At 38.9% G+C, this 14,645-nt stretch overlaps 2 protein-coding genes across 4 annotated transcripts; one reads left to right on the plus strand and one right to left on the minus strand.

Moving 5' to 3' along the window:
* Positions 1 to 872: 872 nt before the first annotated feature.
* On the minus strand, positions 873 to 5,095 carry LOC121191571 (leucine-rich repeat and immunoglobulin-like domain-containing nogo receptor-interacting protein 1). Its single transcript, XM_041052763.1, has 3 exons — positions 5,013 to 5,095; positions 3,475 to 3,532; positions 873 to 3,256 (listed from the first exon to the last, which is right to left on the minus strand). The coding sequence occupies exon 3, from the start codon at positions 3,242 to 3,244 to the stop codon at positions 1,415 to 1,417; it is 1,830 nt and encodes a 609-aa protein (XP_040908697.1). The 5' UTR covers positions 3,245 to 3,256; positions 3,475 to 3,532; positions 5,013 to 5,095; the 3' UTR covers positions 873 to 1,414.
* A 3,488-nt stretch (positions 5,096 to 8,583) lies between these two features.
* LOC121191572 (cathepsin K-like) lies at positions 8,584 to 14,137 on the plus strand. 3 transcript variants are annotated; one of them, XM_041052764.1, is made up of 9 exons: positions 8,584 to 8,771; positions 9,023 to 9,097; positions 9,438 to 9,558; positions 9,653 to 9,775; positions 12,011 to 12,163; positions 12,252 to 12,476; positions 12,955 to 13,120; positions 13,523 to 13,628; positions 13,747 to 14,137. In XM_041052764.1, the coding sequence occupies exons 1-9, from the start codon at positions 8,611 to 8,613 to the stop codon at positions 13,844 to 13,846; spliced, it is 1,230 nt and encodes a 409-aa protein (XP_040908698.1). In that variant the 5' UTR covers positions 8,584 to 8,610; the 3' UTR covers positions 13,847 to 14,137. The 3 variants fall into 3 exon arrangements, with proteins under 3 accessions (XP_040908698.1, XP_040908699.1, XP_040908700.1); XM_041052765.1 differs by lacking the exon at positions 9,023 to 9,097; XM_041052766.1 differs by lacking the exons at positions 8,584 to 8,771; positions 9,023 to 9,097 and having other exon boundaries at positions 9,436 to 9,558; positions 9,657 to 9,775.
* Positions 14,138 to 14,645: the final 508 nt, after the last annotated feature.

The raw sequence follows: 14,645 nt of genomic DNA on the forward strand, positions 1-14,645 counted from the left end.
CACCATTTGCACGCTCTTTAACCTAATATATCTAACAGCATTGATTCATTCACAGTGACTTATTAACCTCTGAAATATTTGGAATGGCGTTTGATACTGTTGTCACGAAAACCAGTGGAGTTGTTGTCTAACGCTCAGAGAGCCAATGTATTGCCATGGCAGCGACACGACTTGGCTGAACCTCTTTGTGGCAGTTTTGATGTGTGCTCACTGCAGATGACTACCACGTGCTTTTACTTGAAGAACTTTCGTTTTGTGGTAATTGTGTAATTTATTTAACGTGTTTATCAGGCACTAACCCCCAAACGATGTCACTTACTGTTTAGTGGTCCCAGCAAAAGGTTCCACTCACTGATGGATACAGTGTTGCCCAAAATTCTGCCTACACATGGTAGTCCACATATGGGCAGATTAAAACTAAAGTTGTTTGTCTCTCATAGCTCTCCATTGGCTGCTATAGTATGCATTTTCTATGGCACTTTTTCCAATCATGTGAAAATCTACACTGAAAAAGTAGACACAATGCTTACTGCATCTGATGTTTTTTTGTGTATATTTTGGGCTGAGAAACACTGAATAAGGAGACCAACGTGCACAACCATTTTATTATATGTTGCATTTTGAAAGAAAATATATAAAGTGATTTGTTGAGTAATAAAAAAAAGAAAGAAAAACACGCATCCATTAAAGAATGAGTACAGTAGTAAATATGACAAGGTCTGTATTCTATTACATCAAATTAAGTAGAATATAAATGCCAAGCTATATAGATGCAAGTGTTTTGTACATTAACCTTAACATAAGGTTAGAATTCTTATTATTACATTTTATTTATCGCATGGCTACCATCCTAAGGCTTAATTATTTCAATAAATAAGTCTACTATTCCATTTTAACAAAACAAACAAATAAATCATTAAAAGATTAGTCAACCAGGTAACTGTTCTCCTGTACAATCTCTGTACTGGGTTCTTGTTTCTATATTATATAAACATTAAGAAGAGCAATGTTTGCAATAAGCAGTTAACAGAACAATTTACATCTCTACATTTTACATGTTTTAGCATGTTAAATACGGCTAACATTGGTTGCATAGCACTCCAGCTTTGTTGGAGTGGAGCTCTAGTTACAATCTTCTTAATGCCCTGAAGAACTGAAAGCAGCACAATTTGTTGTATGGCTTTGTCTTTTTCACTTTGCAGCACAGATGTGAGCATACAAATGCTCACATTTGTGTGAATGTATTTATTTATTGTCTCTGCTGCACACAAGTTACCATGCTAATAAAATTCAATTTTAATTGTAATCTTTCAATTCTGTCAAGAACTTTGGATTTTAATTCTAGGTAGTTTTGTATTTTTCAGCTGGCACCTTCCTTCAAGTATATCAAGTTATACCAGTTTTACTTAGTGATTCATATTAGTTTCATGGTGAATCTGCTTGTCTCCGTATAGTTGCCTGTGCCTCTGTTACCACTCGACATGGCACTTCGTGGCACATATGCGATTGTGGCTGTGTGCTTTATTTGCCCTTTGCTCTTACTCCAGAACAACATGAAAATGAAACATAGGCTCACAGAACTGAAAAATGAAAGAAATCCAATGGTGGCAGCTATCAGCAAAGTCTTGACATCAAATGTGACCTTCTGATTTCCATTCACATCTGGAGAGGCAGATGGAAAGGCAAACCAACCTTTAAAACGAAAGGGGTTTTTAGAAGATGATGGAAAGGCTCGGACATGAAGGCTGACAGGCAGGCTGTCATTTCCTGCCGCATTAGATGCCACACAGAAATAAGTACCACTGTCTTGAGGCTGAGCATAGCGAACCTCCAATGAGCCATTAGACAGAGCCCGTATTCTACCAATAGGCAATAAAGGTCTCAGCTGTGGGTTTAGCCAGCTTAAAGATGGCACAGGGTCACCCTCTGCATTGCAATAAAACACCACTGTGTGTCCCTGATCTACTTTCACTTCTTGAGGTTTGCGGTTCAGAATTCGAGGCTGCCGACAGGTGAGCAGGCCTGGTACCTCAACTTCAGAAAAGTCAAGAAAATTCCAGACCTGGAGCTGGACTGAGGTAGTGCAAGTCGGTGAATGTCCGCCAAAGTCCAGGTACTGACGCCTTCGCACCACCCACAGCAAACGGCAGTCGCATGCCAATGGGTTGTTATCAAGTCCCAGAGTTTTTAGGGTGTCCACTGATTGAAAAGTACCCACTTCCAGTGTGTTGAGAAGGTTTCTAGATACATTCAGCAATTTGAAATGAGTTAAACCCCTGAATGCTCCAATTCCAATATGTAGCAAAGATCCCCCTACCAGATGGAGCTCTTGGAGCCGGAGCAAGTCTCCTAGCAGGTTCCCCTGAATGTGGGTGATTGGATTAAAGGAAAGGTCAAGGTATACAAGATATACAAGATGATGCAAAGGAATGTAGGGGACAGCACTGAGGTTGCAGTGTGTAATGGTGAGGGATGTAAGATTTAGGCCAAATAGACTGTTTCCTGACAGCGTCTGCAGCCAGGGGCAATGAGAAATGACAAGTTCCTTGAGGCGGACTAGATGATGGAAAGAATAGTTCGGCAGTGTGGTGAGGGCCAGACGGTGAAAGTGAAGGCTTCTCAGCACACTAAGCTGTGTGAGTGCTTCTGTCGGCACAGCAGTGAGGTTGCAGCCATCAAGGTGCAGTTCTTGTAGACTGGTTAGTCCAGTGAAAGCTTGATGAGAGATGAAAACTAAGTCATTATCTGCTGCTTTGATATGCTGCAGGGCTGTCAAGCCACGGAAGGTAAAATCTAGGAAAACAAGGATCTCATTGCTGCTTATGTCCAGCAACTGCAGGTTTGGCAAACCAGCAAATGTTCCTACAGGAATAATCTTCAGATGATTGCGGGCAAGACGCAGAGTTAGCAGACTTTGCAAGCCGAGAAAGGTTTCCAGTTCAACTACTGCCAGAAGGTTGTCACTCAAATCCAGATCTAGAAGTTGTGTTAAAGTTTGGAACTGCTGATGCACCAGAGTTTTTATGTTATTATGAGTTAAGTTTAGCACTTTAGTGTCTTGTGAGAGATCATCGGGCACTGTGCTGAGCTGGCCATAGGAGCAGTTCACCTCCAGCAGCTCGGTGTTACAGCGGCAGGACTGTGGACACAGACGGCGTGTTTCAAATGTCAGTGCCACCCCTGCTGCCAACAAGTAGAGAGCTCCCCAGCACAGCCGTTGGTGGACGGCAGTCCCCTCAAACATCTGGTGGCCTGCCTGCATGTGTGTGTGAGAGAGAGAGAGACAAGCTGTGAAAAGAGTGAGAGAGTGATGACACTTTCCAACATCACATCAGAAAAAATGGGGGAAACATAACTTTCTGCAACACACAAACACAACAAGGCTGACAGTCTTAAGATGTGGCCTATGGTATTAATCTGTTCTTTTATACTGAAAATAATTGTTTTACTATATAAGATTTTTTTTATTCTTACCTGGCTGACAGGAAGTCGCTTTTCATAACCAGATAGCTGTTGATAGAAGCTCCTCCTGCTGAAGAAAAAAAAATAAGGCAAAAAACAAAGGAAATTGTCAAGTGCTGCCAGATGGTGATGCTGATGCCCATCGTTGTTAGACTATGAATGTTGTTTCAATCGTTTTCAACCAGTTTCAATTTAACCTTTTTCTCAACAACAGTAGTTTGCTGCCTCAAAGATAGAGCAAGATCTTTTGAAATGGAAAATGAATTTCACTTTATTGATGCTCAGATCCAGAAGATCTTGAATGAAATGGAATAAAAACTGTAGCAGTTATAATAGCTCCAACAGTTAGACATAAAAGGTTTCTAGGCTTAATGTTAGGACTGTGTAGGGGGCCAGTACCTCTAACATTTGTTCTGTCCTCAGATCATCTAATTTTATTTTAACAGTTGTTAAACCCACCACTAGGGAGCGGCAAAAGCAGAAATATGTTTGTATGGTAATTTGAAGAAATGTGTCCGTTCTGTCCACACAAAGGCATTTTCTAACACTGCATGAAGGTTGACTGTAAAAATGTTACTGTCACATTGCTATCTTTAATCACACAGCAAGTTGTGACACACAGAATAATTCATTCATGTGTTATGATGACATGAGCATGTAAGCAGATATCTTTTGTTTTGTCTTATATGGAAACAAGAAACTTAGGAAGCCAACAAACTGTAAGTCTGTAAAAATGACTAAGGGATCAGTTCATCAAAAAATATGTGACTTGCTGAAATGTGCTGTTCAAATTGTCGAGGGAGTGAGAAAAAAAAAAGATAACACCTTCTAGTGGGATGCCACCCTCAGTTTTGGCAGCTCTCCTCACATGTTGTTATGCTGAAGGACGCAACACTTTAGAGCATGTGTGAACAAGGTCGGAGAACAGTAGGACTGATTTCAGATACATTTGTGACATTTTCTGCACAAAGTTGTGATTATAAATGTAAAATATCAAATTACTCATGTGTATGAAAGCTGAAGAGCTAAACATTTATTGCATGTTTTTTCTTATCCTTGCAAACTAATTCATTTTGGTTCCAAGTTTCCACACCTCATGCTTATATCTTTGAGAGTTCCCCAAATGCTTTTCCACTTAAATCATCTTATTTTGAAACTTGTGGTAGCCTAGGAAACGTGGTCTAATATTCAAAAATTTCAGCAAACAAACATGCCAGAGTGAAGCAGGGTGAAATGATCTTTCACTGTATCCAAGATCCTATTTTTCAGGTGGCAGTTTTATCTTGACACAGTTATTTCTATGGACCTTGGGAGTATAGTTTGCTGCTGATGGCAGCAACTCCCCAGAGCAGTAAATGATGGAGGCTGACTCCTCCTGAACTCCTCTGGGAGCGCACATGCTCGAAAGTGAAAATAGCGCGCAAAGGTGAAATTGCAGTCATTTACTGTGGTTTGACAGCTGCAATAGCTCAAATACAAAGGATGGTAGAGTAAAAGGCACCGCATTACAGTAATTTGGATGGAAAGAAAAATCAAGTATTGTAACTCACCGTCTCTTCAGTCTGGAGGGCTTGTCATTGTGATGACTCCATTTTCACAATTTTGCAGTAAAAAAAAAAAAAACAGTACATTTGCAAGTGTAGCTTTTTCTTCTGAAATTGCCTCTGTATAAACTGTTGAGACAAGCAGAGAGAATGTAAAGAGCAGAGTTCATCTTTTGGGTTGTCAGCTCCACCTCAGAACCCTCTGTTGTTCAAAAATACATCCGAGTGAAAACTGCGATGTGAGACAATCAGACGGACACATCATAACAAGAGAGCTTCATCCTCCCATTCTGAATTTTTCAATTCCCGTGGAAGCGCGTTGCTGCGGCTCAGTTCCCCTGTTGCTTCGCTGTCCTCATGGCAACAACAATCTGGCTCTGGACGTGCAAGTGTTCGGTGCATGCTGGGGGATTATATGCACTAGCTCCTGGACTTCATCCAACACACTGCACTGGATGAAGGCACAGGTCAGCCAAATGCAGAGATTTAGGAGCAACACCAGATGGGAGTGATTTTAAGCACTGACACTTAGAAATAAAGGAATATCTTTTTTTAATCTTCTTGGTCTGTCAGAGCCATTTGAAAGTTTGGACTATGCTCTACTTTTTTGTCTGTAAATGAGTGGCTTGCAGTGATTAATAAAGGGCCGTACTATAGGTTAAAGAACAACAGTGAGATGTATTGCTAATATTAGTGTGATTATTAGTATGAATATCATGCTGCAAAAACTCCATCACAGCTGTTTTTTCAGCACATTACTAGGTCCCAACATGTTTCACTTTGTTAATTCTGTCTTGTTGAAAGTTACTGTCTCTGATTTATGAAAAATTTCCTGAACAGGTTTACTTACTGCACTTGAGGGTTTGGGTTTTTTTCAGCCCAGAATAGTCATATAACTCTGCAGACTTGATGGTGTAATGTACTCCAGTCACATTAGGCTGTGGGTAATAAACAGGCTATGGTTTCTCATTGAATGATCCTCTTAAATGAATGTCAACATGGCAAGATAGTAAACACAGTCCAATTTCACTTTTTTGGTGTTCACATGAAACTCTCAGCTCTGCTTGTTCACTGTAAAAGCAATAGAAAAGGAGGCAAGAGAGGGCAACTCAAAAGTCACAAATCAACAAAAATATTAATATTGCTGTAAGTGATGATTAAATGACAACTAATAATGGAAAGAACAGTATTACTTAACACTTATACCAGTTAAAAATATATACTGTACCATGGTGTAAGGCAAGGTAAGGCAAAGCATGTTTATTTGTATGTCACCTTTCAGCAAGGCCATTCAAAGTGCTGTACAGGAGACATAAAATACAATTAAGACAAATTGTATACAAAGAATACATAACAGAAACACAAGGCAAAATAAAAGGGTTTAAAATAGTAAAACTGAAGCTAAAAATAAGCTTAAATAAACTAAGTTTGATAAAATAGGAGATGCAGTCTAATGTATGAATGAATGGTCCCACATTTAATTTAATTGTACAGCCGAAATACACATCATGAATGAGTGAGGTGAACAGAAGTTTATAAAGGGAAAGTAGTGGATGCGGTGACTAAGGCTATTATGGTCTGGGTAAAGAGACTCATTGTCTCATTCAAATAAAATAGAACAAGATGAAATTGGCTGTGTGAGGAAGTAAATTAAGTCTGTAAGTGTGTTTCTGCGAGACGAAAACTTATCAAGGTCATTTTCAGCTAGAGAACATGCAGGGTGGGATTTCATGGATTTCAAACAACAGATCTCTCAAGTGTTGTAATATCAAGGGTGTAAGTTTTTTTGTGAATTTGTATACTTTTGTGTTTTAGCTGCTCACTGCACCCACACTGCCCCTGTTGTTCATGCTATTTTTCAAACACTGTGTTGTATAATTAGCAAGCACTCACTTCAGATTCAATAAAAGTTCAATTATAGGAAGAAAAAAAACATTCAGGTGTTTGAGTAGAGCTGCCTGCCTCTCTGCTTAGCTGCAGGCTTATGTGGTGTGTTGACACAAAAGATGCGTGATCACCACAGAAGAAGAGCCGGTGCTGAGTCAGGAAATTACCATCTGGTACCTCAGGGAACCTGCATTCATCAGCGAATCTGTGTCCAACCCTGGGTTTCAGGAAGAGGAGAGATCATGGATGAACGGCAGTTACAGCCTAGGCCAAATCAAAGTTTCACATTGCATAACATCCTCCTGTCGTTTCATTGTGACATTGTTTCGTCATTGCTGCTCCCGGCAGTGATGCCTGCTGTGTTGTTTCTAGGTAATTCCCTCCCTAAGTTTTTTTTTTTTCCCCTGTCTTTGTCAGATAAAAAAGAGAGATGAGTGAAATTTAATTTAATTTTTTGTTTAATTTTAATTTAATTTTAATTTTATTTTATTACATTGCTTTCTTGCTGACAATTACCAGTCTCACGTCTGTATGGTGCATTTGAAGCTAAAGCCAGCAGCTGGTTAGCTTAGCTTAGCATAAAGACTGGAAACGGGGGGAAACAGCTAGCCTGCCTCTGTCCAAAAGTAAATAGAATGTATGTTAAATAAACAGACATTTTTTTATATTAATTAAATGCATTTTCTGTTTTTGTTGTGTTTTTCAACTTATATACACAGGGAAACGGTTCTAAATATGAGGTAAAGGGAAACTAAACTGAGGGAGTTTTTTATACTGAAAACATTACACACACAGGCTCTCACACAAACCGGACATTTTGAGCAAGAATTCACACAATATAGCAACCCATGTTTGCCAAGTGAAAACCAGAACCTTAACCCTCCACCTCAACTTCCCACACAGAACAAACAAACAACAAGGCCAACCCCTTAACAATAGGATGATAACTATTTTGTTCTCCATTTTTAAATGCAGTATGCCTGACTGAGAAGAGTCTTGATGGTGTGAAGTCTCTTTTCCTCAGAAGGTTCAGACTAAGTGCTGCTCTCATCGCAAACTCTGTCTGATACTGATAGAAATTAGCTGCATCTCATTTATTTTCAATTTACAACCATTTCCACCGGTAGCAACTTCTGCTGCTAACTCTATACAAACACAAAGATTTGCATCCACATCTCTCACAGCCAGACGTATCGTACTATTACACTGGAACTCAGCCAAGAGTCCCTCTATATCCCAAAGGCTTAAAGGTGTCATGTTTTTTCTCAAACACGAGAACATAAAAATATTCACTGAGAGGCTCAAGGGATATATTTTTTCAGATTTGGCAGCCCTTTAAAACCCATTTTAATGTTTTCTAACATTTGGGGGTCAGTAATCTTATTGGGTGATGTTATTCTTGTTTTACTTCTATTTTGTTTAGCATTTTAAAATAAATGTATCCATTAATTTTCTTACAAACTACATTTGTACATGAATTGTAAGTATACATTATTATATTTAACATTACTATCATGATTACTATTTTTATTGCTTCTACTTCTGCTACACTGCTGTACAATTTTGGGAAATTTGCCATGTACGCTGTTCCCCAAAAAGCACATGAAACTGCATGCTTCATTTACATATATTTCTATCATGTAACTGCTGTCACTTCCACCTCTTATACTTGGAAGGGTGTTTTGGGCCAGTGCAGCTGGTTATAAATTAGATTCACATGATGAGCCAGAGAGCAGATGCACTGAAGAAAAAAGCAGCACACTGCGTGTTTAAAGAAACTATACTTCCTCTTTTAAGTGTGAAGGTCCTCCGGTTCGTTAAAAACGGGTACACTTTCTTCCTGGGACAAAATAACCCTGCTGATTCTTCTGTAACAAGGTAAATGTTTCGTTTGTTGTAATGAATTTAGATTGTTTGGCTGAGTTTCTGCGTAGAGATCAGATGCTTGTTTACGACTGTAAGCTACGGTGTGTGGATGAATGAAGGTGTAGACAAGATTGGCAGAGTAAGAAGTTCAGAAATTACAGTAAAACAAGTTTGAACTTCTCATTTTTGAGGTGAAGAAACTTTGAAAAGTCTGCAATGTAAACTAGAAACACATTTCTGATTCATATTTATCCAACGTGCAGGCTCCACCTTGTTCCATTTAATCATGCACTAGCACCTAAGACTCTGTTTGACACAGTTTTGGTTTCACTGTGCACGTAAGTAGTGCCGTCTTTAATGAGGGTAAGAGTGTATATGTGAATATTTTCTACTGTGAAAAGATTTCACAAAGAAGCTAATCAGCTGCACGGACTGACACAAACAACCTGGAGGTGTTTACATTCTACATGTACTGAATTATGAATCTGTAAAAAGTACTGAATTATGAATCTGTAAAAAGTTCAAAAGAAAAGCAGCGAATACTCAAAGCTATAACTAGTCTCATTTCCTGTCAGTCGAATAACTGATAAGTCATGTGGTTTCAGCTCTATTAAGAAAAACATTAGGGTCATATCTGTGCACACAAAGTGACTGGTTTTCTGTTTTTCCCATTTGCAGGATGCAGGTTTTCTGTGTGGTGTCGCTTTTGGCCTCTCTGGTCCTCGGCCACTCTTCGTCTGCTTTAAATAAGATGTGGGAAGAGTGGAAAATCAAACATCAAAAGGTTTATGATAATCAGGTAGGACTTTGACAACCTGTTCTCTCTGTTGTCACACTCACGCATATTCATTCCCACTGGCAGACAGATGACTCAGTCAGTGTTTCTGTTTCAGACAGAGATCGACTTTAGGAGAGCCGTATGGCAGAAGAACATGGACTTAGTGCTAAGACACAACCAGGAGGCCTCAGCAGGAAAACACAGCTTCGCTTTGGGACTGAACCACCTGGCTGACATGGTAGGATTCTGCTCCAGCACAGCAGCAGTGTTTTTTTTTTAGTTTCTGTTGCTGAGAAAATAGGCCCTCCCAAACTTATGAGTTTTGGATCATGACAGACGAGACATGTCTTAGATCAGCACTTCAACATTTCCTGTACTCTGGCTTCATCGTGGGAGTGAACTGTTGAAATCCAGTGGTAAACTTGGAAACACTGACCTCAAAGCAGGGCGATGTCTGTCGCAACGAAAACAACAAATAACAGTTAACAATTTTTCTGATCACTACAAAGAGCCACTTCCACTACCACTGAGTTAACTTCTGAATAATTTACATCCCTAATAGTAGAAAAGGTTGTGTAACCTTTTATTTGTAACTTGCATATTTTATTGCTTTTTGAGCCACAAGTTGAAACTAAAATCTAACAGACTGGCTAACTGACTTTTTTCTACCTTTCATTTGCTTTTTCTTTCACTACTTGACAACATTGCAGACAACTATCTTTATGAATGCTCTATGACTCAATCTTCTGCTAATTTCATTACAATAGAAACAGATTGAATTACTGCTTGTACAATGTAATCAGAGTTTCTTGGCTGGCTGCCGAATTAAGCAGCGATACTGACTCGTAACTTACCAGAGTAGCCTGACAACAAGAGATCCGTCTGTTGTATAACTGAGGAAAACCTAATAATCCACGCCTGAAAATGTTCAAGATAAAGGAATGTGCTGCCAAACAGACGTCATCCATCAAATTACAGTACCAGAGTGCAGTTTGTTTGGGACAGGAATGTGCCTGAGAGACCTCTGGTGGATGCAAGCTACATGACAAACATTTCAGCACAAACACCGGTCCTCACATTTCAATGCGCTGACGCTGTCTCCGTCCTGCGACCTGTACAGACACACACATAGCCACACATCATAGCCTGAAGTGCATCCACACTCATTGACCTTTGCTGGTACAAGATGGTTGACTGATCAGCACTTTTAATCTGCATTTAAACCTGCACCCTGAAAGCTTAATATAAACCCTAACCTATGGAGCAGCTGTAATCTTCCTCTGTACAATCTGATTAATTTAATCCACTATAGACTGGGCCAATCTGGACAATCAGGACTGTTATATGACCTAAAGTACATCTGGGAAGGCTAACAAAGTTACATAAATTTGTATCTACATATACAAACAGTTTTAATAATTATGTATTCTATGTAAAAAAAAAATACCCAAATTAAAACAACTATGAAATTGTAAAAAATTAGGTAGAATGCACAAAAAAATGCAGTGCAAAGAAACAATTTTATATATATCCATGATAGAAAAGTCATTAAAGATTTTTGATCATGTTTCAGTGTGGGCTCATCGTTCAGGCTGTTGCTTTACCTGGTGTGAATGGAGGTTTGTGGAGTAAAAAGGTAGATAAACTAGGAAGGGAGGACATTTACAAAGCTGCACTGGTAGGTAGCTGAAAGAGGAGGGTTTGTATTTTGAACCTGAAGACGGCAGGAAACCTGAGGAGCCTGTATGGGCGTGACGTGTTAACTCTGCAGGAAACTGGCAACAGCATTCGGGACACACTCCAGCTTTTGGCCCCCAGTCAAAGATCCCAAAGGACAGTGTGTTATAGTTGCCTTGGAGATAAAAGGGAGGACAGCTGAAATGTGCTTCATTAATAAATAAATGAATAAATAAAGGCTGTGATCAATAAAACTAGGCTGAGCGTCAAATCTGACCACCAGCTGCTCACAGCAGGATTGAACAGGAAAGGCAAAATGGCAAAGAAGTGAGGTGACAGACCTTGTAATTAATAAAATGAAGCTGATTTGTTGTCTACTTTGAGCTCTTTCTCCTGAAGGCAGAAGCTGAAATTTTGATAAGAATCAGAGGAAGTTGTGGTTAATTTTATGATTGCTTGTTGGTGTCGCTGATGCCGAGAAAGCATGTGCAAAATAAAAACTTGTATCACAGATTACAATGGTTTCTACATAGAGTCATAATTATATGGAAGACTGGGAGAGTGGTGGAACCAGCATTCTGTATAACAGAGACCTAATTTATGACCGTGAACGGAACTTTTCCAGTACAAATAATCCATGGAGAACATTTTAGAAGAGGCTGTTAAATTCAAGATGGAATCTTAGAAAGTATTTCACTGTGTCCTGAAACTGCTGTAAAGATTTCACTAATCTTGGGCATCGTAATGTTTCTTTCATGTGCATTTCATGTATTTACCAGCACTGTCTTCTATTAAGACAGCTGAGGAGATCAATGAGAAACTGAACGGCTTGAAGGTGGAGGAGACTGTTAATATCAAAAATGACACTCTTAAGTATGTGAGTGGCTTGTCGATACCTCAGAGTGTGGACTGGAGGAAGAGCGGCCTGGTCAGTCCCATCCGAAATCAGGTAAGATCAGCGATTTAAAGAAGGGAAATGAGCACAATCTGATGAAAAACCAGTGGCAAGAAACAAAGTTTTCCTATGTTTTTTAAAGGGTTTATGTGGGTCCTGCTGGGCCTTCAGCTCTTTGGGAGCTCTTGAGGGGCAGATGAAGAAGCGAACAGGCGTCCTCATTCCCCTGAGTCCACAGAACCTGGTAGACTGCAGCACCATGGATGGAAACCACGGCTGCAGAGGAGGATATATCTCTAAGGCCTTCAGCTACGTCATCCGCAACAGAGGTGTCGACTCAGAGAGCTCTTACCCCTACGAACACCAGGTCGTCCTCAGAAAAGCATGAAGGCAGCAACTTTCTTTCTCTTTTCTTTTTTGATGGTTTCTTTCTTGTTTGCTTGTTTGTTGTTTGTTGATTCCTTACTTTCTTTCAAAATAATTGATAACATTTTTTAGACAAAGAATTCAATTCATGAGTATTTAGGAGTGGGAATAACATATCTGATCATTATATTTTAGAAATGAAATGTGTTAAATACAGAGGGCAACAGCTCTCTTTTTAGCCGACGTGATATGAGACTTTTAATTTGCATATTAATATTTACACTGCAGATATGCAGTGTGACTGCATGAATAATACATATAATATATTGTGTAATATTGTTATTTATGTTTCAAATAAAGATAAAAACCAACAAACTTTGTTTTAGGTTGAAAACATTTACAAAATGTGCACAATATTTACTTGTTTGATTAAATAATGATCTATTTATCTATGTTGTAAATCTTATTTCTGTTTACAGAACGGGAAATGTCGCTATTCCTTCAAAGGAAAGGCCGGATACTGCTCTAGTTTTCACATCCTTCCACGAGGCGATGAGAGGGCTCTGCAGGCTATAGTGGCATCAGTAGGACCTGTCGCTGTGGCCGTGAACGCCATGCTGCCATCTTTCCATCTCTACAGAGGGGGTGAGGCTGAAGGCTTCTGAGCAGCATTTATACTGCTCCCAATGACTGTATGAGTTGAGCTGTATGACTCTCCTTTCTTTTCCCAAATGTTTACAAAATTAATTTGTGATGCTGAGAGAAATTTAAGATCAGCTCAGTCTGATACGTCAAGTGTGATTTCTTTTGACTGAAAGTTGTCAGGAGTGAAGAACAAAATGAGAGCAGAAGTGACTTTACAGCACGACCTGAACTTGTTCATCAAGAACCAGACAAGAAAATTATCATTTCTTACTCAAGTGTCAGACATCAGCAGAGAGCAGTAATGTACAATGTTAGGGTAAAAGAGGATTTGTGACTTTTTATTACTTTATATTTAATTTTCTTGGCCACTTTAACATGTTACTGAATTTATGGATCTTTTAGGTTTGTACAACGTCCCCAGCTGCAACCCAAGGTTTATAAATCACGCTGTCCTAGTTGTGGGTTATGGCACAGACAGAGGACAAGACTACTGGCTCGTGAAAAACAGGTGAACTTGTCTTTAGTTAAAAGCAGTTGACCAATAAAATTTGCTACACCTTTACCCCACATGTGAAAAAAAACATGTGGCATCGCGTGTGTAAATCTGCCTGTTTTTGTGGTTTCAGCTGGGGCACTGCATGGGGAGAGGAAGGCTTCATTCGTCTTGCGAGGAACAAGAATAATCTCTGTGGCATTGCCAGCTTTGCAGTCTACCCAACACTGTGAAAATGGGACCCACCATCTGAATCATTATTTGATTCACTATCAGAGATCAGACGTTTGTGGTTTTTATCTTTAACACTGAAGGTTCAGATGCTGTCCTGAATGTAAAAAAAAAAAGGATTTAAAAAGTCAAGTTCACAAAATTATTTACCGGTAATCCGCTTTGTAATTTAATACATCTAATAAGGTTTTCACTGTATTGTATGTATATTTGGTGTGTTAATTTAAATATTAATATTTTACAGTGTTTTAAAATGCAGTTTTTAATAAACCTCTTGAAGATAATGGAAGAAACATAGAGATATAAATATTTCATATCTGCCATATTTGATGCTAGTTCTGTCTCCTAAAGTCACAAAATCCCTCATCACCATCATTCTGTGGCTCATTTATCTCATTTTCCTTTATTCTTCCTCAGATCTCACTGTTTTCTCAAAATATGTTGATTAATGAAGCCTTTTTTGAAAAGAGTGGGACAAAGACAGGTTTATATTGCTGTAAAACTTTCCATTGAATTAAATGAGCATACTAAACAGAAAATCCTACCTTTTTGATCTGGTTTAATTAATCTACTGAAACATGTGACAGGACACGAGGACGAGTTGTGCTGTGCCACTACTATTTACAATAGCTGTAGATAATAGTTACTTTCTAAATTAAGATTTTACATTAAAACACACGACACACAAAACCCCCTCTAAAAAGCAACATTTCATTGGAGACCTTTGTCACATTCCAGATCACCGCAAGCTATTAAGTTTTATTTTTGATATTTTTTGTACATTTGTAACCATTTGGTATT

Source organism: Toxotes jaculatrix, chromosome 13 (genome assembly GCF_017976425.1).
Source record: "Toxotes jaculatrix isolate fToxJac2 chromosome 13, fToxJac2.pri, whole genome shotgun sequence".
NCBI classification, from domain to species: Eukaryota; Metazoa; Chordata; class Actinopteri; family Toxotidae; genus Toxotes; species Toxotes jaculatrix.

Excerpts from the sequence above, each read along its gene's own strand:
- LOC121191571 (XM_041052763.1), bottom strand. The coding sequence starts at position 3,244 with ATGTTTGAGGGGACTGCCGTCCACCAACGGCTGTGCTGGGGAGCTCTC.
- LOC121191572 (XM_041052764.1), top strand. The coding sequence starts at position 8,611 with ATGATGAGCCAGAGAGCAGATGCACTGAAGAAAAAAGCAGCACACTGC. Across the intron at positions 9,098-9,437 it reads GTTTTGGTTTCACTGTGCAC|GATGCAGGTTTTCTGTGTGG; the intron begins GTAAGTAGTGCC and ends TCCCATTTGCAG. Across the intron at positions 12,164-12,251 it reads TCAGTCCCATCCGAAATCAG|GGTTTATGTGGGTCCTGCTG; the intron begins GTAAGATCAGCG and ends TGTTTTTTAAAG.